The sequence below is a fragment of the Trichomycterus rosablanca genome, chromosome 23 (genome assembly GCF_030014385.1).
Source record: "Trichomycterus rosablanca isolate fTriRos1 chromosome 23, fTriRos1.hap1, whole genome shotgun sequence".
NCBI classification, from domain to species: Eukaryota; Metazoa; Chordata; class Actinopteri; order Siluriformes; family Trichomycteridae; genus Trichomycterus; species Trichomycterus rosablanca.
Window position 1 is genome coordinate 18,766,229 of NC_086010.1, and position 27,167 is coordinate 18,793,395.

General features: G+C 40.6%; 2 protein-coding genes across 5 annotated transcripts in view; one reads left to right on the plus strand and one right to left on the minus strand.

Moving 5' to 3' along the window:
- armc3 (armadillo repeat containing 3) overlaps positions 1-27,167 on the plus strand; it is a 378,416-nt gene that overhangs the window by 338,108 nt on the left and 13,141 nt on the right. For 2 of the 4 annotated variants that reach the window (XM_062985814.1, XM_062985813.1), the window contains exons 1-6: positions 24,371-24,492; positions 25,200-25,248; positions 25,665-25,782; positions 25,869-25,994; positions 26,095-26,163; positions 26,945-27,120. In XM_062985814.1, coding sequence (XP_062841884.1) covers positions 25,201-25,248; positions 25,665-25,782; positions 25,869-25,994; positions 26,095-26,163; positions 26,945-27,120 — 537 coding nt within the window. In that variant the 5' untranslated portion in view covers positions 24,371-24,492; position 25,200. Of the gene's footprint in view, positions 1-24,369; positions 24,493-25,199; positions 25,249-25,664; positions 25,783-25,868; positions 25,995-26,094; positions 26,164-26,944; positions 27,121-27,167 lie in introns of those variants that run through there. The other 2 variants (XM_062985811.1, XM_062985812.1) reach the window with 2 other exon arrangements.
- Positions 173-22,519, minus strand: pip4k2aa (phosphatidylinositol-5-phosphate 4-kinase, type II, alpha a). The gene is made up of 10 exons (XM_062985329.1): positions 21,873-22,519; positions 10,956-11,053; positions 10,758-10,854; positions 8,103-8,255; positions 7,271-7,417; positions 7,111-7,149; positions 5,956-6,069; positions 5,633-5,873; positions 5,022-5,125; positions 173-4,794 (listed from the first exon to the last, which is right to left on the minus strand). The coding sequence occupies exons 1-10, from the start codon at positions 22,011-22,013 to the stop codon at positions 4,714-4,716; spliced, it is 1,215 nt and encodes a 404-aa protein (XP_062841399.1). The 5' UTR covers positions 22,014-22,519; the 3' UTR covers positions 173-4,713.

A 27,167-nucleotide genomic window follows, 5' to 3' on the forward strand; every position in this document is an offset into this window, starting at 1 on the left:
AAAGCAGTTCCTGTAAAGTGGAACTATAATTAGTGAATTTAAACAGTAAAGCCAAACCTTTACCGGTATACACACGTGTATCATCAGACGATACCTGTGCATAAATCGTCCAGCCCTCATGTGCACCTGATACTGAAAGTTTACAGTAAAACAGAACACTCAGAGCCAGCAAGAACTGCAAAGTGCTTTATTGATTTTGAGCGATGCTTCTGACATGGAGTGTATTATATCGGTTAACATCATAAACGATGGGTCAGCCTGCACCCCTCCTAAACCCTCCTCTTTCATTTCACAGCACAGATTTCATTCCTCCAGGTTTTTTAAGGAGGGGGTTTCCATCAACTAGCTGCAGAATTAAACAGGACACACAGCCTAAAAAAGGAGACATTACTTAATAAAAGCACAATACAATGTCCAAAGCTTTCGGTGGTGATTTCTAAACGACACGGACAGTCTGAGTGCTGTTTTGGCAAAAGTGCGACATGAAGCAGGATTCCGACTGATCTGAACTGATGCTCATCAAGCACATGTTTGTTTGTTTGTTTTTTCTTTCCTGTTTTTTAAATGTGAAGACCACAACAAGTATAGGGAGTCACCGTTTCCTCCTCTTCTTTTCCCAAAACGAACAACAACAACAACAACAACAACAACAACAAAAATAATAATTCATACTGAACAACAACTGCGCAACATTGGTCAAGAAAAACATAACGGATACAAAAATTAAAAGTCTTAGTTAAAGATAATACTGAGATTAAATTTGTGAACAAAAAAACAAATAAAAAACATTAAAACATCACGACATGAAAACATGAATCCCATTCCGCTTTCACAGGGTCATTTCACTGATTAATGGTGTTAATCTCAAGCAAAAGCGTCTTTACAAACACAAAACAGTCAAAAAACTAAGAAAAATAAAACATAACCACCCGGTTATTAGAAAATAACATTCACCTCTGAAAAAACAACGATTGAAAAATACAAAATTAAATAGTCTGGAGTAAAAAGGCACGACTTTTGCACAGTGTATGCTAAAACGGTATAAAGCAGGGTCGGATGGAAAATGAACCAGGGTTTGTTTGTTTTTTTCCCTTGGTGGATACACAGGGGTTCAAATGCAAAGAAACAAACAACTAAAACCTTTTTACAGTACTGCACAATCAAACAGTAACATTCTTCATTTTTCAGAACACTTCACTCGATGCTGAGTGCTGAATGCGATGCACAAAAATGTCAAAATAAAGATGAAGATGTGCATGTAAAAAAACACAACACAAGCCAACAAGAAGACCAAAAATTTAGAAAAGTTAAAATAAATGTTCGTTTGGAGGACCGGGCATTAAAAGAATTTAATATCGCAAAACATCCTATTCATAACAGCTGGCTTTTTCAAATTATTGGATGGAGGGAAAATACATTTCAGATTTTGATGGGAACTAGTGGGTAATGTTTTTTTTTTTTACACATGAAAGCTTTTGGAGTAAGATGACCTCTCTGGTGGAACTATAGTACTGCAAAGCCACTTGAACAATATTTCCTAACATTATTTTACTGATGGCAGCATGTAATTAGTCGATATCAAGTTGCTGTGTGTTATGCATGTTACTTGACTTACAGGAATTGACAGCACTGTGCACTGATCACTTTCAGTGCCTCACAACAGGACAGCATTAAAATGCATACATATATAATACATATGAAATCAATGATGATACCTTTGTGTTGGATTTTCAACAGACACGGTTATTACCTGCAGCTGTGAATATAAATAAACCATATTTATTTAAAATGTTCAAATGTGGTTGGACTGTAACATGTGCAAATGTAAATACTGTGGTAAATGGTGCATTAATAATAACAATAATAATAAAAGCTCAAATGCGGCTAGTAATTGGACGTTACGTTTTAAAATCATTTCTGCCTACACATATTTGTGTAGATGTTATAAGAAGAATTAAAAGAAAGATAAAAGGGTTTTTGTTTCAGTAACTTTCTGCACTGTCCACATACATTTGATAGCAATGTCATAACCATCAGGTTTTCAAAATATACATACTTGCAAGTAGAAGTGCAATAGACACAATATTTCTGCCATAATGCCCACCCTTACTAACTGGTGTTAGATTAGCGCCAACAATGCCAAATTTGAGCAATTCTGTCAGGCTCATAAAAGCTTTTAATATTAACCACACACACCCTAATCTATTTATTTCTTTTCTTTTTACTTCACACTTCCTAGCCACGTCCAGCGTCTGTTCTACTGCACCAAAATCACCAGTCTGGGAAGTTTGTCATGTTCTTCAAACAGAGCACACAGAGTTCACTGCTGGATTCTCTCGTGATGCTTTTGGGAAGCTTAAAAAGTGCACACTGTTACTTCAGAACATGAGGGCTAGTGTCGGACTGAGCAAAAAGGACGACAGGACAGCCACGCCTCTCTCCTACGCTAACAATCCACCAATAAATAGTGAACCACGTATGTTGGAACCCAATACACTAAAAAAAACAACTTGCAGCTGTGAGACCACCTAATGCCATCCAAAAATATGGTTTAATACGTTCTAGGACTCCTGGCCACGACTGGCTTTAAAATCGTCAGTGATTAAGCTTGCAAAAATATGACAAATGTTTCTCTGACGAGCATTTCACTCAAAAATATTCAATTTTCACTTCCAATACAAGTGCAAAGTCTTACAAAAATGCAATTAAGAGAACGCTAAGTGTTCCTCTCATCTAAACGGCAGCGCCAATTATACTTTAATTCTGGCCATAAATGGAAATAACTTTGGGTGATTGAATTTCCAAAGATTGGGCAAAATAAATACATTTATAATCTTCCATACAAGTGTGAATTTGGACATATCTGATGTCGTGAGATTTTCCTCACCTGGTACAGGTGCACTATTTTCCCCTTACAAATACCACTCTGAGGAACCAATCAGATTAGCCGAACATTTGGTTCAGTATGTGCAAAATATACATGACATTGTTGATTCAACCGCCAATTTCACTGTCACTACATATTCTAACCCCCCTACCCTGCCAACCTTTCCCTTTAAACCTACTTCCCCCCCCAGAAACACTGAAGCTAACATTACACCAACGTGTACTTAAACAATGCGAGAGGTAAACTATCCGCCGAGAAGAAGCAGAAGCACACACGCGACGACATGGGCTGCGTTCGACGGTGCCTCATAGTGCTCATGTTGCAGGATGTAACAGACCGAAGGATAAAATGTAATAAAAGTGCAACAGTTTAAGGTGCTGATGGCAAACAAAAGGTGGCATCGTTCCTGTAACAGGTTTCACACCTAACGCAATCGATTGCCACCAATGCTGTTGCTCCAAACGACTCATTAAAGCACACCGTTCGTGTTGCTGCTAATTTAAAGAGAAATCATCTCCTCCAGCTCGAGCAAAAAATAAACTGTGAAAAATAAAACACCACCACACACTCGTGCGAAAAACTGTAGGAACATGCGTGAGAGTCCGATGAAATCCTTCGCGAACGTGAATGGAGCTTGTGAGCTGTTTTTTTTTTCTACTTTTGTAAAACTTTTTTGTGCTTTTTTTGTTATTTTTGCTGTCAGTCTGATCAGAGAAGAGCACGAGAGCCCCGAGTTACAATTAACTAACGATGTAAATACGTTAAGCTGCAAGTGCTGAAGCTGCTGAGTGGAAATGCTGACAAGGCTGAAGCATAACGGGAGGAGAGGGGCAGACTGGAGTTTATAGGGGTGCATAAAGGGAGGAGACTTTAATTCGGGTCAGCTGGTGTAAAAGAGTGAAGGTAGTTAAACAATATTGGGTGTGAGAAAGGGAAAACAACCAGTACTACCTGGAGTGGGTGTACAGGGCAAAGAGGATGAGACAGATTTCAATTAGAAGGGTAAATAAGCAGTGGCAGATGAATTTAGGTGAACTGGGTTGGACGAGCAGGGTCAGTTTTTGTTAAAATAACTGATGGGAGTATCATCATTTTTTCGTCATGGTGGGTCCAAAAACACAGAGCAAGAAGCAGGAGAGTCAGAACAGGGTGCCAATCCATTACAGAATGGGTCACCTAGGCAGCAATTTATAGAACAAATTTTGGGGAGGTGGAATATTTATTGGTAGCAAGTGGGGAAGGTTTAGGTTGACTGGTATAGACTAGTACGGGAAGACGTTCCATGATAATAAGAGGTAAATGAGCAGGGTTCATCATGAGGGACGGAATTAACTCAGATACAGGTGGGTAAATGACTTACGGATCTAATAAAAGAGGGTAAAGAACCGAGTTGGCATGAAAAACAGCTTCACATTTCCTTTGTTTTCCAAAGTTGTGAATCGTACAGCACCCAAAAGCTTCCGTTCCTCCTCGGCCTCGGATCCGAGCGACTTCATTCTACCTGTACATGAGCCACGCACACGACTATATTCACTCTCCCGCCCCCTCCTACTCAACGAGGGGGGGCAAAATAACACGTACGAACACGAACGCGACGAGGAACATGCATCAGAGACGAGTAAAATCCATAGCTCCCATAAACAGGTGGACTTGTTCATCTGTTCCTTTACCCTTGTGGTCCCACGAGACGACAAATTGAAACCAAAAAGAAAAAAATGTAAACGAATGGGGGGGGGTTTGTAGCTGCTGTAAGGGTGGGTGAGCGCGTTTCGGCACCCCTCTGTCGGCGTCCCTTTTTTTTTGACCGCCCTCGATTATTCTCCGGGTTAGGGCAGGATGGTGGTGATGAAGTCGTAGAATCTCTTTGAGTACTGCTCCGGGTTCACGGTGGAGATCTCCGCACCAGCCTATTAAACAAACATATTAAAAATATATGAATTATTCTGCTGAAGTGGATCTCTGACAAAACCACCAACACTCTCTGACCAGCACAGAATAATTCTGATTTTTTTTTACCAATGGAATATTTAACATACTGGTCTAAAGGCGTCCTAAGATGATGGTATGATATTTAGACTATTTTTTTGGACTGCTGATGGATCATATAATACAACTTGACACAGTAAACACTCACGCCGTGCTTGACCGTCTTGGCTGCATGAGCTGCTTTTTTCTTGGCATCGTAATGTTGCAGGATGTCGATGACGGCCATGAAGTAGACTTCCTTCCGAGGTGAGTCTGTAAAAAAAAAAGAATAACGAATAAAAAAATCATCACACCATTATTACAGATAAAATCGTGATCCACGTGTCTTTGCTCACGTACATATGATTATATTTATGTTCCTAACGGACTCAGATTTATGGCTGAATCTACCAGCTCTTATTGCACTGCTATGTCATGTGTAACAGGATTAAAATAAGTCAGGTTTAAATGTCAACGAAAGGTTCTGCAAGTAGCAGGGGTCAGCCGAGTGCACAGGGTCATCTAACATAACTACACTGAGACAGAAGTGAGGTGACTGTGCAGGACATACAGAATAACCTGAAGCTTAAGACATGCATGTCTGGCTCCGTCCCAATCCACAGTAAATTAGAACACTTCCATTAGTGTCATTACTATTTTTAATGCTGTAGGAAGTTTCCACAGAGATTTACAGGTTTACTAACAAAATCCATGAAAAATAAAATAAATAAAGATGAAATAAAAGCACAACACAAATATCCTGACAGAACTTGCACTCACTTTCATGGCTTTTAATAGCATAGACGTCAATAGTGGGGTCGAAATCTCCCGGCGAGAGGGGTTTGGTGTTGTCCAGCGTGTTGCTGGGACTGTCCGGAGGCGTCCCCACGATCCCCCCGTCACTTTCTCCTTCATCGTCTCCTTCATTGTCCTCGCTCTCCACCTCCTCCTGCTCGGCCCGCTCCACGTCGTGGATCCCCACCAGCAGGCTGTAATCCATCAGCTTCAGCAGGGCCAGAAACTGCACGCACGCAGAAGGTACGGCTCAAAGCAGGTTGAGGGAAATCACAGGTACATTACAGGGCACGATGTGATGCGTTTACCTCCACATCCTTCCGCAGCTTCTCGAGAAATATCTTTTTATTTTCTTCATTGATGTATATTTTCTGTCCGTCGTTGATAAAGTCGTTGTCCTTGTATGTGGGCAGCTCTTTAGCCTGGCAGCAAAAGATGACAGAAAATATTGACAACAGTGTGCTGTGCAGTTTCAACTAATTAAAAGCAATTTACCAAATTCTTTACCCTTATTAAGTCCTACAGCATTATGGTAAAATAACACATTCACAAAATGTTAGGCAAATTTAACCGTCGTCATTATTTTAAGTATATATTTGATTAAAGATAAGAGTTTGTGTGGCATAACGATAAAAGCCGATGGGGATGGAATGCAGAAGATGCATGGTGTTACATTAACCTAGGCATTGGAGGAGACACGTTAGTGCACACTAAGTGCTGGTCCCAAAGCCGAATAAATAGGAGGGTCGTTTCAGGGTGGGCACCAGGCGTAAAAACTGATGAAATGATCTACTATGGCGATGCCTGAAATGTACAGGAGCATCTGAAAACAATGATTGATGAACTGATTCAGTTATTTTTACATGTATACTGATGTTTGGTTTGCCTGGGTTTAAGAAACTGCCGGTGAACAGTAAAACCTGTTTAAAATGTTATGATTGTAAAATGTAATTCATCAGAACTTTTAAAAAGCTGAGTAATACTGAATGAACCGGCTGCGTACTACGTATATTTGTGTGTGTTCACCAAGCGACGCCTGCAATCTGCACGGACAGACAGACAGAATAAACAGGAGGACGGCAAAAAGCTCATTAAAAACGGGCGTGTGCTCGTCTTAGGCAGCTATTTCGGCATCGAAGCAGGATTTACACAACCCTAAAAGAGCCCTGAAATACAACAGGGATTAGACAGTGTGTGTGTGTGTGGGAGAATAACGGGATTAAAGGAGAAGTCTGGTCGCCCTGTGCCACCTCTGACTGTCTTAAACTTCTCCGTGGCAGAACAAACCAACATTAGGAGTGAGGGTTTAAACCTAAGGTGGGTTCTGGGTTCTTAAAGAGTACAGCAGTAAAAATTACACACCACTGCTGATCATCAGTGCCAGAGCTGTCCACAGATTCATGCAGCAAGAATTAAGACTAAACCTGCATTTAAATTGTATTCCGCTCTAACATAAATCTTACCTTTTCTTTGTCGCTGGCCTCTCTAGCAACTGTAGATCCCTTAGAGAGGAGAAAAAAGTATAAAAGAAAATCCGTCAGTCCATAAAGCAGTCAGCAGGAAACGATCCATGTAGACGAAGAACAAAAGGAAATCCATCTTTCATCACCTCGTTTCACCTACCTTCAGGTCGTATTTCTTATACACGGACAGGCGGTGGCTGAAGACGTTGCGCGTGACGATCATGTACGTCTCGTCTCCGTCTACGGTGATGCGGTACATTCCCAAAAACTGAGGCAGCAGGGTGGTGCCATGACATTCCACAATAAACTAGGACGTAGATGGAGAGAACACGCGTGGTTCGTTAAAATGCATACCTGTTAGGGTCACGCTCGGTACGGTGCCAACCAGGAACGCTGAGCACAGGGCAGGAATACGCCCTGGACAGGGCAGCAGTTACTAACACTAGGACTCGGGGGCAGTTTAGGGCAGCCGATTCACCTTCTGTATGTTTTATGAGGGTCACAATGCATTTTTACACACACACATTAAAATAAATACAAAATCCTATTAGAAAATACAGATCAATATAGCTTATTATCTATGCTATGGTATACAATGGTATACAAGAATCATTATATATATATATATATATATTTATATATATTTTCTGCTGTTTAAATATGCATAAATTGTTACCTATGTAAAGTCAGGCTGGAATTGAGATATATTCATTGTCTCTTACTCCAACATATGCACTATATTTTAAATAGTCAGGAATAAAATGCTCTTTAATGCTTAAAAAATCTCTATAATTATCGAGAGTCATCCCCATCCGCTCTCTCCTTTTGCATTCCCTCGTTAGCTGCTGATTGGCCGACACAGAGCCTTTCTTAGGCCTAATTTACAGTTCCAACACTCGGCCACAGCAAACGTGTCCTCAATATTTGTATAAAATTGTCTTCTAGTACCTAGAAATGGGTGTAAGTGTGTGTGTGTGTGTGTGTGTGCATACTTGGTGATATTTTTTCAGAATGTTGTGCATCTCTGCTACATCCTCACTGCTGATGGTCTTGATAACGTATCTCTTGTCGTAGGAGGTGTGAAAGCGGGCACCGCTCCGGCCCTGAGCCTCGCTAACAAGAGGCGCGCTTCGGGTCAGAGAGTTCTACACACACACAGATTTTTATTAGATCGACAGCTTTATACACTTCAGTGATTGAATACAGTTTCTCTAAGTATGTAACATTAACAGCAACCTGCTAATGAACCTCGTGGCCTTATTTACTTTTATTACTTTTAAAAAGATTATTTTGTGCTTAAAGTATGTTTCAATCATTTAGTCACAGAAAGAAATAATCTCAATAATCATGTGATCCATTTAAAGTCCATTTAGAGACTACAGCCTAAATGTCTCCCCCTTGTGGAGAAACTTTTGCCTGTCTAAGCAGGTAAGTAAGTTGCAAACCAGGTGTTTAAGATATTTAACATGTAAAATAATAATCAATTGCGTAAAATGGGTGTGTAGAATAAGCAACAACGATAATAAACTCCAGAACGGAGCAAACTGCAGCAATATTTATAACGACTGACTCACTAAAACAATAGTCTGGCGAAAAACTTGTTCTCCACCATTACAGCAATAAAGTGGCAGCTTGAAGTTTTTATTATGTGTTAGCTACAGTAGCTTTGTAAGCACCAGTCCTTTGCTATTGGCCGGCCAGGCACCTATACGCAGACTTGACTGGCTAGTACATGCCGGGTTGGCAGGCCAGAGGAATTCCCCATCATTGCTGAAATTTCAACCTCTGCTGGCCGGTCGAGTCACTGCACAGAGATGGCGAATAATGGAGAGCAGTGTGTGAACGCAATACTGATCCCTGTGTGACCCCGTCTCATATAGGTAAAAAGAAGCAGTTGGTATTGCACCGCTTATTTGGTATGGTATGTTATTGCAATAGAATAACAATTTAAAAATACAAAAGTCAGTTTGAAGGACTTTGTCTGAGTCTGGGCAAATCTGATCTTGTGAAACAATGTGAGCTACATATGTGACTGAGTCACTGTTTTAACCTTTAAAATAAAAAATTGAACCAACATCAGATCTTTGTCCTTATAGAAAGTCAGGAATCTGATTATTTCGCTGTTAACCTTTATTAGAGAGAAGAAAAATCCTTCTCTCAGCCCAGGGCTATTCTTAAATAAGCAAAGTGCTTCCCTTCCTCCTTTTTTTTTCTTTCTTTCATGTGGGAGTAAGAGAGCGAGAAAGGAAATAATAATAGAAGCTCCGGCTGTACGTGGGTGGCTGAGACGTCACAGGATCCCCCTCAAATTACGCCGTCATTATGCGGAATAAACGCTCCGCTTTAGGACGGTCGATTGAAGGGTTAATGACTAAATTACATCTCATTAATCATCGGGCTTTTCCTCACGCAGCACTGAATCTGCATTACACTCTTCATGTACGGTTAAAGTACCGTCCTGGTGTTTACATCTGCACCTTAACGTCTTTATTCTAGGAGAAGACTTAACGATTGTCCGAACAGTGCCTGTAAGGATAGGCAGCATTCTAAAATAATCACGATTCTATAACATCAACACACATTTTATATTTACATTTTCAGCATTTTGCAGACGACTTTTATCCCAAGCGACCTACAGTACTGTGACAGTATACAGTCTAAGCAATTGAGGATTATGGGCCCAAGACCAGAAACCTGGCAGCGGTGGGGCTTGAACCAGTGACCTTCTGATTACTAGTCTAGTACCACTAGGTTCCAAAGTCAATATACTGTTAATAATTTACTAATTATTTATTATTATTATTGTTATAAAAGTATTAATATTATTACTATATTATTTTATTCATTTTATTACTATCATTAATATTAGGATTATTAATATTATTATTATCATTATTATTACTATAACATTTTTGTTTTATTATGTTAATATTATTAATAATATTATTATTACTGTAATATTTTATTTTAATATTTTGATATTAATATTGTTATTTATATTTTGATTATTATTAATATTAGGATTATTAATATTATTTTTACTATATTTTATTTTATTATTTTAATATTATTATTATTTTATTATTATTATTACTATATTATTTTACTATTTTAATATTATTATTATTATTTTACTATTATTATCACTATAATATTTTATTGTTTTATTGTAATATTAACATTATTATTTAGATTATTATTATTAATATTATGATTCTTAATATTATTATTATTTTATCATTATTATTACTATATTATTACAACATTATTATTTTGTTTATATTTGGTACTAATTAATATTGTTATTTTGCAAATACCAATAATAAATTTTTTTAGGTTTGATAAGGCATGAAAAATCAGCACAAATGATCCTCTTTACTCTCCCCTCAGCTCACTGTTGCTTCAGTCTCGGGAGCAGCTTTGCGAGCCGGCCTGCGTGTGTATTTGTTAGGTTAAATTTAGGTTCGGCTTTTCTGTTAATCCCATAACCGAACGCTTACAAGGGATCACAAGCAGCTTTTTAAAATCAGGCTAGCTAAGAGCAGTAAAAATAACCCGACTACAATAGAGCCACGGCTGCTTTTCTGATCTATGATTGGATGCTTGTTGGATTCTAAACTAAATTAAAGACGTTTGTTTATGCCTACCTGGAAGTCCTGGTCGTCGATGCTGAACCGCTCTCTCAAGTTGCGGAAAACAAGAGGGCAATACTCCTTGAATTTAAAATGGCTGGGCATATTCTCCCTAAAAAAGAAAACATCACCAGCATTTAGAAATCATACACACACACACACACACACGTCATGTCATAAAAATAAAAACAAAACAAAATGATGAAGACTCACTTGTTAAACAGGTGATTGTCCACCTTGATCTTGGAATAAGCCTTGAAGTCGTCCGGCATCAGCATAATGGGAATCTGAACGTGGCTCAGTTCATTTATCTACAGAGACGAAGAGACAGAAGAGAATCAGAAACACACAAATAGTTCCTACTAAAACATCAGTTAATTTATTATATGCTCCAAAATCCAACAATCCACCCTGACAAGGCTGATATCAGATTTTAAGGCAGAGTTCCAGGGGTTCGAATCCCCGGCTGACTCTAAAGGCCACGATGTACGATTTACGTTCATACCTGCTTACAAACTACAGTGACCCCTCGTGTGCTTCGTATTTATACATAACAACCTTTTGCTCTACAGACACAAGCTGGCCAAAGCCATGCCTGCAAAATGCCCACTCCCCCCTCCCTTAAGTCTGTGTGGCAGGGGTTCGAATCCCTGTCTGACTCTAAAGGCCACGACGTATGACTTACACCACTTTCATTCCCCCTTACAAATGATCTCGCAAGACTAGTGCCTGTTTTCGGGCACTGTTAAACATCTTCCTATGTTTTTCGTGTCCAAAACTGAGTTGAAATGGGTTTGCTGAGCATTTTTTACATGACACAGAGCATGGTAGGTGGTATTATGATAAAATGATGACTATGCAGTACAATGTGCAAGGAAACAGCTTCACTCATCATGTTCCTTTAATCATTTATTCAATCTTTTTATTCCAGTCAGTGAAAATGATCAAGGAAATCACTTTAATATCATTCTGCTGCAGAAGTCGATTGTTTTCCTGCTGAAAAATCCGCTTACTTACACCCACCACCCCTCGTGATGCAAGAGGACACACGATACACACGATACACAATTTTGAGTCACCGGGGGAAGCACCAAAATTCAGGGTTTGAGACCAAGCTAAATGACCAAAAGCAGCATCACCGTATGAGCCCGTGTACGGTCATCATGGGCATTTTCTCATCAGGCAGGCTTTATTTTATCAGAGCACAATTTGCAAGTCATGGCCCGGGGTTCGGACAGCTCTCTTATACACACACACACACACACACACGCGCTAGATTTCCATGCAGTGACGGACACAAAGCCACAGCGGGAATAATGAACGTGGTTATAAGGAGGCGACGTCTCTGCTCTAACAATGCACCATTTATTGAAGACAACACACACAGACACACACCGGGACCTTCCTGATCGTAAACAACCGGGTTCAAAAGCAGACAGAAGGTTAGATATGCATTCGATTTTCATTAAAATAAGGACTTTTTTAAAGTTGATTCTGCACATGTTGTAACAACAACAAGAGAAAGCAGGTGCTAGACTTGTCTGCCTGCATGCCAGACCTGTCTCTTGTTGAAGAAGAAGAAGAAGAACCTTTATTGTCATTATACTTGCATACAACGAAATTTAGTTTGACACTCTCCGAAAGATAAAAAGAAGAAGCAAAAGTATTTACATAAGCATATGGATATTTACACAATAACCAGTACAATCTAAAGTATGGATTTCAAGATAAATAAAATAAATTATGGGTGAATATGAATATATAAAGTGACTGTGCTATGTGGAGATACCAGTTCAGTATCAGAAATGATGATTTATGTTGATTGAGAGAATGGTTGTATGAAGAAGATGTGCAAATACGCAATGTTCGAGTTTACACTCAGGTTGTTGTAAACACTGTCCAAGTTGGGGAGTTCGGTCCCGATGATACGTTCCACCGCTCTGACCACCCGACGTAGGTCCTTCCTCTCTGAGGCTGTGCAGCTGGAGCACCACACAGTCGTGCAGTTGGAGAGGACGCTCTCGATGGTGCTGCGGTAGAAGTTCACCAGGAGTTTTTGAGGAAGCTGAGCTTGTTTTAGCTCTCTCAGGAAATAGAGTCTCTGATGTGCTCTCATGTTCAGGTACGAGGTGTTCTGTGTCCATGTTAGATTGTTGGATATGTGGACCCCAAGGAATTTCACACGTTCTACTTCTTCTCCGGAGATGTGAAGGGGGGGTGATGGTCTGACCTCTTTGTTCTCCTGAAGTCCACGATGATCTCCTTTGTCTTGGAGGTGTTAAGTACTAGGTCATTGACTTTGCACCATTCACCCGAAAACGTGTGGCTCATCCTGAGGCGCAACATGAACACACCAGACTGTTAAGCAGCGTCACGTTCCGTTTCCGTCTTTCCCACCTGACCTGTTTTTTTAGGAATTGGGGTTGTCCGTGTTTTGGGCTTTTCCCGGACGGGGTGTGAAGCCTGGCAGTCTAAACCGAGTATAAACTGCTGTGATGAACCATGTTGTCATTAGTCCGTCTGGTTTAAATACAATTAAAGCCTGAGCACCGTTATTAGGACACAGATTGAACAGCAGCCGGTTTAATTAATGTGCACACGCAGGCTGGTGCGCCGGTTCCGTGAGCTCCGTAAAGGATCACCACGCAGCGTGCAACGGCAAACCTTACAGAAAGGTGACCGAGGTACCAGGTTGGTCGAGGAGCGGTGGTGTATAGTGACCAGAAATCCGGATATTATTTTATGTTTTCAGAGGCGAAGGCTGCATTCAGTCAGCTACCTGGTCTTAAGCGTCGCTCGGTTTTTACCACTCGCCGCTGCACAAGCTTAAACGGACTGAACTTCGATCTGGACGGTCGCTGAGCTTTCCAAAGCGCCGCCGATGAGACAAACTGTTTGTAAGCACGAAACCCTGAACTGCTCTATTCCACTCTGAATTAGAACCACAGCATTGTGGGGAAAATACTACATGTCGACCAGTGAGCTGTGAAACGATGGGAGTGGGTTTGCATTATAAATAGCAATCGCAATCCTGGGACCCTAATCCTGGAATCGATTGTCCTGGCTCCTTTATCACTTTTCAGTAACGCAGCCCGGACAGGACGCCAACGCCAATCCACTGCCCACCCAGACATGCCTGTATGTAGATGACCGACTGGCTGATAGCACCACTGGGGGTTAGAAGCGACAGTAGGCTTCCATTGCTGAATGAAGAGGAAGAAGAAATCCATATATGGCCAAAAGTATGTGGACACCCATATTACCCATGTCACCCAGTTTTTTCAGCCCTGCTTATTTCTAAATAAGACAGACACGACTGGGACGAAATGGAACATCGATTACAAGCCGCCTTCTTTTGGCTGAATAAGCAAAAATTTCCACAGACATACTCCAAAATAGCTCTGGATCCTGGAGGAAGGATACAGCCAATCACAGAGCTTTTATATTTGGAATATAGTTTTGAATAGAACAACATTAAGCGTATCTCCGTCCGCTGACGAACACCTACGAACCTTATCAGCGTCAGGAGTGATTTTCTTATCGGCTCATCTCCGTTTAATCGCCCTGCAGCTCTGTTCCGTTTCATTCAGCGGCCTAGCGCAGACTCAGCATTTATCTCTCAACGCACATCTAACCCGCCAACTTTCATACCGCCGCTTCCTGTTCGTCTCCATGGCAGCGGAGTCAGGTTCTCGCTACCCTCGATCTCATCGCCGTCAGTACAGGAAGCAGAACGGAGCGCGAGTCTGAATCTGTATTAGGGCAGGAAGTGGACGAGGATCTACAGCCCCGATCAACCCTTTCGGCGTGGGCATCGGTGCACGAGGATACCGCGTTAACCCCAACCCGATCCGATCCGCAATGGGCCGGCTGGGAAGAGCGCACCTCACGTGAGGTCATGTGGTGTAATGGAAACGACCCGTTTTACATGAACCTAGCCACTGTGGAATGGAGAGCGCATATCGGTGCACTCTTAGTGCAGGTCCCAAGCCCGGATAAACAGGGGCTGCATCAGGAAGGGCAGCTGGTGTTAAAACTGTGCCAAATCAAATATGATTTGTTGATTGGTTAGTCTTGGTTTGAAGTTTGCCTGGTTGGTATTAGAACAGGTATTCCTAATAAACATTACACATTTATTATTATGGACTGCCCCTTCATACCCCCTTGGATCTATTTTGTCGCATCTGGAGGGCAGAAAGAGGAAATCTCTTCTTAGCTGAGTCTGCTGCGATCTTTCCTTTCAGGTTGTCGCTGAGCCCCTAAATAAACTACAGCAGGGTAACAACTCCGGGGTAGATTCACCAAGAATTCAGGTTCTCTTTATTTAGACTTAATGGCTCTCGCTGTGGTTTGATGGAGTCCTGGATTCCAGCTCATCTTGGAAGCTGGGGTCAGAGATTGTACGGCGCCCCTGGAGCTGAGAGGGTTAAGGGCCTTGCTCTAGGGCTCAACCGTGGCTGCATGGCAGAGCTGGGATTCAAACTCTCGACCTGTTGATCATTAGGCTCCCAATGTTCCTACACTAGTCCCTAATACTAGTCTGTAATCCAGGACTATCGGTACCGATCATGATCCAGAGATCCTCCATGCTGGTCTGTGCTGGTTTATTAGGGGCCAACACCAAGCAGCCGACCATTAGTCATCAAACACATTCTCACACAGGGGATTTGAACCCATTCAGCACTGATTGTTTTCTGGGACTGGAGTGTTTTAAGGTTAACATTACATACAACACAACACAGGAGCAACAAATGGGCACGTGGGGAGCAGACGTGCACCCAGAAAGTCGTCTAACGTGACTAATATAAAAAAATAAACTCTGTTCACTGACACAAGCTTCATTATTAAACGATCAAAAGATGAATAAGCGAATAACAATATAAAACGTCAATGTAATGTTGACATAATTAATACGGGAATCATTCAGACTGCACAAATCTCTCTGTTTAGCTCCATTAAAGCATCTGTTTATGATCAATATTTGCTTTAGATCCTAAATGGGCTTTTAATCACGAGTAAACACGACGACAATGGCCGAACGAGCACTCCAGAAACACCGCTGGTATCATGTTTTCCATATCGATACCCCCCCCCCACCCCCCCCCGTCAGGCACTGAATAATGACTTTGTTTGTAATGACGATTGTTTAATTTCTTAAAAACGTGCAGCACGACCGCATAAAAGCAGAACGTTGCTCTTACACAGTACGTGTTTATCTGTCCAAATAAACGTTTCCTGTCCTGGAAAGGGGGCGAACGAACCAAAATCAAAATGTCAAACGTAAAGCTGCTTATAATCATCGGCATCATAATACACAAGCTGCAAACTATTTCTCTTATTACAGACCTGAAAACTGGTACGTTTGGTAATTAACGATGCAGCCGTGTGTTTATGTTTGAATGCACTTTAAAATGCACAAATCTATATTGTTTTTGAAAGTAAAAGAATCACGAAACCAATATTTAAGTCCTGATTTTTCGTTGCATGCGCAAACCGTGAGATCTGATCAAATCCTGATGAAAACGCGTCAACAATAACGAAAACGCTGTGAACGACGCCTCCCTCACACGTCAAGTCGAATTTATTTGTACAGCGCTTTTTACAATCGACATTGTCTCAAAGCAGCTTTACAGAATCCAGGACCGACAGACCAAAACCCCCTGTTGAGCGGGCCGAGGGCGACTGTGGCAGGAAAAGGAAAAACTCCCTTAAAATACAGGAAGGAACCTTGAGAGGAACCAGAGGAACTCAGCAGGGAGTGGCCTGGAGGATCATTTAAATAAATAGGATTTACACAAATCATACAAACACACAATTAAATTGAACTGAAAGTTAAAACTAGCAAAAGAATAATGTAGTAAGATGAATAAGAGGTTCTTCATTGTTCAGTCCAGTCTGTGAGCACACCTACGTATATGTGTAATCTCATACAGTCAGAGCTCTGACCGACCATCAGATTTACTAACAGGAACTGGTAACTAAAGTCACTTCCTATTTCACACTTGAATATCACCTGTAACCATGGTGACAGTTATTATAAAGATGCACAGGAACTGTTTACGCTCTGACGATGCAGTATGAGATTTATTTGTTTATTTGTCATACGTCGTGCTTACACCATGGTTATAGTCACGGCAGGAAGGGTGGATCATGCTCATGTCAGTCTATCATCCTTACCAAGCGCTGCTTATTAAATTAAGGATTGTATTCATTTGAGCTGGGTTAAAGCTTGTTGTCATAGTCTCTGGTATTGCTCGATATTTAGTACATGAATTCAGTATGTGTTTATATGAGGTTTATTCTTTATTCTTCTCTGATCTGTGTCATATGGTGATTTATTCATTTTATTGAACTACTTTGAGGTGTTTGATATCAATAATATCATATATAAATCATATGCTTTTAACTTCGTGGCAGAAATTTAGGGAAGGCCTTTTGTGTTTCAGCACGATTGTGTTCCTGTGCACGAAGCAAATTCTATAAAAACGTTCGGCACAAAGCAAAGACCTGCCGTCAACCAAACTGACCAAACTGACCACTACTGGAATGAATCCGAAGACTAATTTCAAGCCAGACCTTCTCATCCAACATCATTTCCCAAAATTTGACTTAATAGGTACAAATTCTCCATATTAAAGAGCGACTGCATATTATTATCCAGGGTTTTAGAATGGGAGGTCGAAAAAAGCTCATATATTTATAGTCAGGTTGGTTATGACTGCATCAACTATTAGTTTCATCTACATGCTGGTAAAGCTTGCTGGTTTGTTATAACCAGTAAAGTTCTGATTCCTTTACAATCCATATTAAAAACGTCACGTGTCCTTCCTCATGTCACTGCTACAACCTGTCCCATGGTAACATGTGGTACAGTGTTGGACCAGTCTGTATAATGCAATGCACATGAACTTCTCAAAACAATTCTTGCGTATTTTCCGAATGTTCACGTTTTAAGCTTCAGTATTCGGTCCGGTGTTCGAAGCTCGATTCACACCGACTGATGTAAAATGGAAGCGAAACTTGTGGCGGTGGTTTCGGTGTTCGGCGTAAACAGAACGGCTACAGGCAGCAGAGCGGCGAGTTTCACCCTTGCTCAATAGAACAGGACTGGTTTCCTGACCACATCATAATTTTGCAATGGAAGTGCACATGACCGCACTGGTCAATATGACGTGTTCAAAAACATCAGGCCAAAAAAATCTGCCAGCACAGTTTTTAAGCTAAACAGTGGACGCCCACAAACCACGACGGAATCAAACGGAAGCGAAAATGAACAACTGGACGCTACTGGCAGGAGATCGTGTTTCTAAATAAAGATCCAGCAAAGAGGTTTGGTTTTATAAAACCATGTTCCATTATACACGCCGTGATTTCTCGTTTTGCCACTTATTATTTAGTACTCGTAGAGTACACAGTCTCATGTGTAATTCATTAGGACCGAGAGAGGAGCACTCAAGAGCGCTACACCATCTTTAAAACGCTCACAAGCTGGTCACTGAGGGTGCGGGAAACAGAAAAAGGCTCCAAACTCTCCACCATCCCTGCCAAGACGGCGTGAAGAATGTGTTCGAAAGACGGACGTCCTGAAGAGATAAGGACGGCACTGTTTTGCAGGCTGTAGGGCATTTTACTCTCCCGATTCCTCAACTCCCACTTTACAGCAAAGCATGTCAACGCTGGCCTGCACCATTAATTCAACTACTTCTACAATAACACGGACAGTTAAACATTTGTCACTGATTTACAGCCCATAAACAAGCAAACGAACTGAACCAAATTATGCTTTATCAGTACCAACATGACAGGTTCTAGTCTCGAGACTACAGTGCTCTAATCCTACTCACTTCTCCTAAACCTATTTCATTTTAATGTCCTTTCCTGGTCTTAACATGTCTTTAAATTTTGTTTCTTTAAAAGTTTATATTAAGTAAGTTATGGAAACCCGACAGGCACCACAAGGGCGTGCTTTCATCTGGGTCCTATGAAGCACCAAGACACATTGCTGAGCGTTCTCCACCGTACTCATGCAGGTCTTCTATTTTAGTGGCCTTCTTGTTCTTATTTACATTTAAAGAACTTTTGCAGAAGCTTTTATCCAAAACAGTGCAAGAGATTAAGGGTTAAGGGCCTTGCACAGGGGCCCAACTGTGGCAACTTGCTGGTGGCGGAGCTTGAAGCAGTGACCATCTGATCACGATCAGTTCAGTATCTGCTAATGCTTGGCGGAGAGGATGGTTTCCATCAGTGTGGTCCTTTATACTGGTCTCATATACTTTAGTCTTGGGTTTATCTTGGTCTTAAGTGTTCAGTGCTGTGGACTGGGGTAGATTGGGTCCAGGTCTAGTCTCGGTTGGTAGTCTTAATTACAACACTGCACATCCATGTTTTAAAGATGTGCATATGCTGGCTTCCAGAGAAAATGCCCTAATGTGCATATTTGACTAATTATGACCAGAAAATGTACCAAATTACACATGAACTGACTTATAATACACACTTACATGAGGCAGATCATTTCCAAAACGGATAAACCTTATACACAGTATTTATCATCATGCACTGACAAACCCACAGGAAACCAAATGCCTACTCACTCACGCCTGATACACCAAATTACTGATTAGATGGAAATGACTGTGCATTAAAAAAAACTTACAAAACAAACAATGTTGGATTATTAACATGAAATTATCTTGTAAATGTATGTAAGATGCAAGGTTACGTCTTTAAGTCTTTAAAAGTGAGATTCACAGAATCAAAACCATCAGCTGATGTTTGGAACATCAAAAGTCTATGCAGGTTGGAACAGTAAAACTAGTTTATTAAGTATGTTAGTCGTTTTCTACAATGTAATTGGTCATTTTTCATTTTCAGGAATCAGTTTGAAGCTTCTAAAGCTTAAACAGATCGACATTAGATTCCCTTTCTCAGCTCTTATGGAAAGTAAATTCAGGTCCACGGATTGACCGAGCTTGTCGTCGTTTGGCTCGTATGGATCCGCTCGGATCGGATATCAGGCCATTAGTTTCACAGTAATTACAAGTTGAGCATCGCGTTAAGACAGAAGTGGATCTGAAGAGGATAATTACTAGAGACGGAGCGAGCGGAGTTTTGTGAGGTCGACGCTGTGCTTTCAGAGGATGGGAATGATCCTCCACTGTACACGTTAAACTTGGATTTTAATCCGTCCACGTGGGATCACTGTGGAATGATAAATACGATCGGCTCTGGGATGAATCTCATTGCTGATCATGTCAAGGTGTTTATGATATGGCACAATTCATATCCAAGGATGCCATCACACTGGTTCTCACTTCATTACAGTATACAGTACATAAAGCCAAGAACTGCATTTATCATCAACTGCCCAACAGGAAACCAAATGCTTTCTTCTTACTCATGCTTGATTCACTAAAAATACCTCATTATCTTGGAACCACAAGCGCTGTTGGACATGCAAACAAAACTCTGACAGTGCAGTAATAAGCTGCACCTACAAGTTAATAAAGTTCATATATACGCACTAGGTAATAATAATCCACACATCATTACACATTCGCCTGAATGCGGTTATAGGCCCGTTAGGCCCGTATGAAGCTCTTCTTGACTCGACTAGATAAAGAAACGCTTTGAACAAAGCTAAATCTGTGTACTGACTTCTTCAATGCTGCTATTCATGGCGAAAACAAATGAGAGTAGGTTCTTGCCGGCCACACAAACGCAAGATTAAAGGACGGATGAAAGTACAACAGAGGATCAATCGCAAAGAAATGACACAACAAAAAGCAGACCTGGTTAAAAAAAATGATGGTTATGGTCACATTATCACATATTGTGAAACACTTTCACCACAAAGCGAGTTCACGTTTCTGCTTAAAACTAGATCTGTATTAAATGTGACGAATTTTCCCATCAGATTGTCCGTCTGATATTTTATGACAATACAGATTGTTCTTTTTTTTTTGTGTGTACTAAATACAAACTGTCCTAAATGATGCACAGGATGTGATTATAAGTTGAGTGCTGAAAACAGGATTGGGACTTAAAATCATACGGTCACATCAATGAACCCTACAGCGACCATCACCTGTCGATATTTTATTCTATACTGTGCGGCTTTTTCAGAAATGTATTGTACCACATTGACACGTCACCGTGCCAAACAATGCAATACACTGATCTGTACTGATGTGGCACTAGTATCACTAGTAGTATTCTAAAAAAAACAACACTCAGAGGTGTAACGTTTAAATATAGCGTTAGTGTTAGAGTCAGATGAATAAATGAGGATCTTATGCATTCAGTACACATGCAAACAAATGCAAAACACGTCTATATACGGTACTGATGGAAACAAGTGCAGATTAGCACGCACACTGTTATAATAGCATCGCTGTGAACTATTTTACACCCGGCGAACATTAATGAGAAGTGAAAACACACTATATACTGATGCACAGTTTGACCCGGTGATCTACACTACAAAGCATAATATAGTAATATCAAATTAATATAAAACAATTGTTTCTTTCTAATGACAGCTACTTTGGGACTTCGGGACAATGGTAGCCTAGTGGGTAAAGCTTATGGCTATCAATTAAAAGCTCTGTCATGAAGGCACTGCTGGAGGGTCCTGGGTTCGATCCCCAGGCGGGGCGGTCCGGTCCGGGTCCTGTCTGCGTGGAGTTTGCATGTTCTCCCCGTGTCTGTGTGGGTTCCCTCCCACAGTCCAAAGACGTGCGGTCAGGTGAACTGGAGATACAAAACTGTCCTTCAACTTGTGAACTGATGAATCTACATAACGTGTTTGTTATGAATGTAAATCATGACGTTGAAAATCCTAATAAATAAATAAACGATCTATTTACTATCTACTTAAAAACGTACCTTGTTAATGATCACATCTCTCAGCACGTGAATATTCAGCATGTGAGGGAATGACAGATAAACACACGGACACAAATACCAGAGTAAAACCATGCAAAGGTCTGGACACCCCTGGTTCAATTCATGTTTCATTAGGAGTGACCAGACCTTTGCATATGACCATACAAGCAAATACTGTGTCACAAGTCAAGTGGTCAGTCCATACCAAAGCACCAACTGCTCACTGACATGTCAGGGACTTACCGAATGATTGACTCCCCACATGAGGACACTCAGCAGGGGGTCACTGGCCCGAAACAGCTTCACCTTCTGAGCCACGAAGTGTTTCTTCTTTGTTTTGGTTTTGCTCGCCAGTGATGCAGCCATGCTGCTGGCCGTGGCCATTGGATTATTCTGACCAAGAGACGAATCCTCACTTAGAGACTACTTTATCCAAACTCCCCGGACTTAACTGGCCCTGGGCATTGCTGACCGACCTAAGTGCCCACCTCAGATGATCAATCTCAGCTATTCAGGTCCAACAGCGAGCTGCACCGGTGCGGACAGTCCAACATTAAAATGATATTCAGGGCTATTCAATCTGCATTAGTAAACACAGAGGCAGGAGCTCCAGCTGTGGGCCACTCAGTCCCTCTCAGAAAAGCACTTCACCCACACGTACCATCTCAGTGGAGCATTAACCGCACACGATTCCACCCGAAAATGACCCGACAGAACGATATAAACGCCCCGACCTGCAGAACTCGAGATTACACCACCGCCCGAGACAGCGTTCAGCAGGAATAGCGGTGCTAACCTATTAGCATACAGATTAGCCAAGACAAGTCAGACAGGCTAACTGGCTAACACCTATATGAACCGAAAATATCTCCAAAACGACCCGTTTAGTCTTTTTTCGAACAGATTTCAGACAGAACTATAGAACAGCGTCAGCAATGCGAAAGCTCCGAATAAAACCTCAAGCTAAAAAAAAAATCTGTTCGTGTAACTGAACAGTTAGTTAGCTAGCGTTTCCGGCTCGAATCTGCCGTACTGCCTACTAACTGACAGGACGCATCCCGAATCGCACCAAGATGGCTACAAACGTGCACTACATACCCACGCTCGTGCGTCCTACTTAGTGCACTTTATGATCATTTCATTGCGGATTGAGACTTAGTCACATTTTGAGGTGGGAGGAGGCCGACCAGAGGTTTCAGAACTAGGGCTGGGCAATATGACTAATTTGTTGGTTTACAGACGCCGATATTAAATGTCTTTAAAAGTCGTATTTTGGTTCCTAGGTACTTAAATTAACTTTGCTATTATTAAAGTAATAATTGATACACGTGAATGTAATATTTATATGTATTTATTTGAATGATTTTAGCAATAAAGCTGCAGTGTGTAACCTTGGGGTTTTACTGACATTACTGACAAAATTTGCAAAAAAAAAAAAAAAAAAGTGAGAAGAATAGTTCCAAAACATCTTTATTTATTACAATAATAATTACAATTTTATGTCCTTTTTATTTGACATGTTATGTTTGATTTATAGTACTTAAAGGGGTTTTACTCTTAGTGTTTATTGTCCCTATATAAGAACACAGTTTTACAAGGCAAAAATCTAAATATTTCAGCCATTATGAGCTCAAAATTGAGTTGTGTAACTGATCAACAGTGTATCTGGCTAAAAAAAAACTGCTGTACTGACTAAAATTGCACCATATTTTCCTAATAGGTGCATTACATACATACTACAGCTGTTATACAGGTTATTATATAGGCTCAGGATGCACTGCGACCCTGAGCTGAATAAAGTGGCCACAATTTTCTGATGAAGAATTGTAGGTGGTGTAACGTGTTGTATTGGTGCTGTACAGCTCCAGAAACCTACGTTCAAACCAGAGAACACTGGAGTAACCACAGGATACTCCAATGGGAGAGCGTGCATACTACATTTGGGAGAACGTACTAAACTCACACAGATAACCAGTGGTGAGAACAAAGCACAAGGTCTTTGGAACTGTGCATCACAAACAAAACTGTCACATTACCAATTCAAATGTATTGTTGTTGAAGTGAAGTGTAAGCATGTATAAGGAACATGTATGCCATGTGAGTCTTGTGATTTGACTGATTTCCTCAACGGTTCTTTTTCTGTGGCTGAATCATTTTATCACACTCCCGTGTCCAAAGATGTAAGTGTGGTTTTCAAAAAATATGCACTTTATGCAAAAGTTTAGACACACTTTCCTGTGAAATGTCCTGTTTTGTTAACTTTGTAAGTAAAAATAATAACACACACTTTAAAGAGGAACAAACCTTTGCACATTTAAAGAAATTAAACAATTTTTGCTTCAGAAAATTTGATTTTTTTTATAACAGGATCATGTCTACTATTGTATATTTTTAAAAAAGTACATATATTTAAGTTTTCTTTGAGACATTTGCAAAGAGCTTACTATTTAATGTACTTTTTAATAGGTGCAAGTCACCAGCTCTAGTGAACCACTTACAATGCACTAAATATTTATTTACATTTATTTATAACAACTTATATTATATAATAAATGTGTGTTTACACATGTAAACAGTACAAAAATATGATTTTTGATATATATTTAATTAATACAATTATATTAAAGCGCGAATTAAAAAATATGACAGTGAGCACAGCGCCATCTAGCGGCTAAACGCAGTGGCGTGCGTTTCCTAGCAACTGCTTCCATCAAACACAGCGTATATTGTTAGCTGTAGCTAAGCTAAGTGCTCGACTTATTCACAGACTTTAATATTGTAGGAAACGATTTATATTCCAAATATAAATACAAAAAAAAAACAAGCTGCATTCATCTATTATTTTACGAGACTTGTAACCGAGGTATGTTTATGATACAGGGCTGTTTTTATTATGTTATTCGCTAATCTTAGCTGGCTAATGCAAAATGAAGTACATTTATTTTCTGTAAGTTCATTTTTATGATTTACAAATAAATAAATGATTTTCTTATTGATTTACTCACAACTGTACTGTGAAAAGCACTTTGATATGCATTTTAATTAGGGCATTTGTAGCCTAGCAGTTAAGGTACTGGACTAGTAATCAGAACGTTGCCAGTTCAAGCCCCACCACTGCCAGGTTGTCTCTGTTGGGCCCTTGAGCAATTGCTTACACAGTATACTGTCTCAGTATTGTAAGTCGCTTTGGATAAAAGCGTCTGCTAAATGCCGAAAATGTAAATGTAATTATAATTGATTTGATTGATCTCTTTATAAAACATGCAAGTAATTCACTCACTCATATACTCACTCACATTTACTCAGTTTGCATGTTTTTGTGGGTTGGGAGGATACAGGACTACCTGTAGGAAACCATTACAAACATGATAAACTCAAGACAGTGTTTGGAGGCAAGGTTTGAACCCAATTCCTCAGAACCAATGCTGATGTGTGGCACCCACTTTACCACTTTGCTTCTATTATTATTGTTTTTATGTTAGTATTTATGTCAGTATGCACTGATATAATATATATATATATATATATATGTAATGTATATTTCTAATAAAAATATAATATGTATTATAGGATGGGGAAAAAGGTCAAGAAGGAACCGGAAGCGGCACCTAAAGAAGTGGTGAGGCCTCATCATTATTCACGTCTACTGTAACTGCATGTTCTGTATCAGATTATAGAAATAATTACAGCATTTATTTGATTCTTTGCTTGATAAATAACAACACAAAACAAATCAGGATTCTTCTGTAAATATTTCACTATATGTTGCCCATGTTACACTTTATATGTTTACTAAATTCTCATTATAGGAACATAATTGTGTTCCTATAATAAACCCAACAGTTTATGTTGAGGACACTATTAAAGCTTAATGGAAAAATCTGTTACAGTAACCAGTAGAACCTATTAAAAAAATACATCTATCATTAGGATTTTAAGAAAGATATCATATATATTTAGCAATTTTAAAGTAACCAGGGCCATACTTCACATCAGATTTTAGTCTGATCGTTAATGTTGTTAATGTGATTGCAGTTTGATCCTCTCCCTATTGAAAGCAAGAAAGCTGCGACAGTCGTCCTGATGCTCAGCTCTCCAGAGGAAGAAGTGCTTACCAAAGCCTGTGAAGCCATCTACAGATTTGCAGAGAAAGGTCTGCACGTTAATTCATTACTAATGAGCGTGCACGATCATGAGCTGGTCTGTTTTAATCTGTCTGTGTCTTTTGCTAATGCGCAGGTGATGAGAACAGGAGCTCTCTGCTGGCTCTGGGTGCGGTGGAACCCCTCACCTGCCTCATCAGTCACGAAGATAAAACCGTTCGCAGGTACGCCGTCATGGCTCTGGGGGTGATGGCGTCTAACAGTAAGTGGACGAAGAAGCTCACAGTGACGTGAAGCCTGAGATGATGATCAGTCCACGTGATGGATTTGTTGTTTTATTTCATTTGTATGCGTTTGAACAGATGATGTGAAGAAACTCATGAAGAAACTGAACATCATTCCATCGGTCATCAGCAGACTGGCACCAGAGGGTACTGTTATTTTCTCTTGTGGAACAGTGGAACCATTTTTTGGAACCAGTGGAATCCTGGTCAGGTTGTTTTGTGTCCAGTTCCACTGGGAAACACTGGGCACAAGTTTGGTTTGGAGAAACTTCAGTGGCCTTCACTGAGCCCTCAACCCCCTCAGTATCAGAGTATCTTACAATACAAGCAAGTGGGGGTCCCAACAATGGAAGCCTGTGCATGAGTGGGGCTTGAACCAGTGACCTTCCGATTGCAAGTCTGGTACGTTAACCACTGAGCCACCACTGCAAGCTCTCATCCGGCTTCTGTCCAGTCCCGATCCTGATGTAAAAGAGAACTCTGTGGAGTGTGTCTACAGTATAATCAGGTTCAGGTAGCTCAGTTCTGTTCCATTCCTTGCAAGAAACATACCAGTAGGTGGATTAGTTGCACTAAATTGCATGTAAATTAAGAAGAGCGGGCATCCTCTTTAACCTTAAAGTGTTCAAAATGGGTTGAACGTGGGTCTCCTCACTTATCACTGAATACATTTCAAGTAATTGAGGGTTAAGGGCCTTGCTCAGGGGCCCAACAGTGGCAGTCTGGCAATGGTGGGACTTGAACAAGCAACCTTATGATTACTAGTCAACTATCCTAACTGCACTGCCCATAAATATTAGCTCAGAGGTGAGGAGATCACTGAAGTTTGTGCACACCAAACTCCTCAAACCACGACCGTTTATCTGTCGGAGATGCTCTAAACACATTTCACCTTTGTGTGGTTTGTCTTTATCTCTAATACACACAGAGGACGTCGTGATCCATGAATTCGGCACGCTGTGCTTGGCCTCCCTCTCTGTGGACTTCACGTGTAAGGTTCAGATCTTCGACCACGACGGACTGCAAGCTCTCATCCGGCTTCTGTCCAGCCCCGATCCCGACGTGAAAAAGAACTCTGTGGAGTGTGTCTATAATCTGGTTCAGGTAGGTTCCATTCCTTGCAAGAAACGTGTCAGTAGGTGGATTAGTTG

Coding starts and splice junctions, on each gene's coding strand:
- pip4k2aa (XM_062985329.1), bottom strand. CDS start 22,013: ATGGCCACGGCCAGCAGCATGGCTGCATCACTGGCGAGCAAAACCAAA. Junction 7,150..7,270: donor ATAAGAAATACGACCTGAAG/GTAGGTGAAACG, acceptor CTCCTCTCTAAG/GGATCTACAGTTGCTAGAGA. Junction 4,795..5,021: donor CCAAGACGGTCAAGCACGGC/GTGAGTGTTTAC, acceptor TTTGTTTAATAG/GCTGGTGCGGAGATCTCCAC.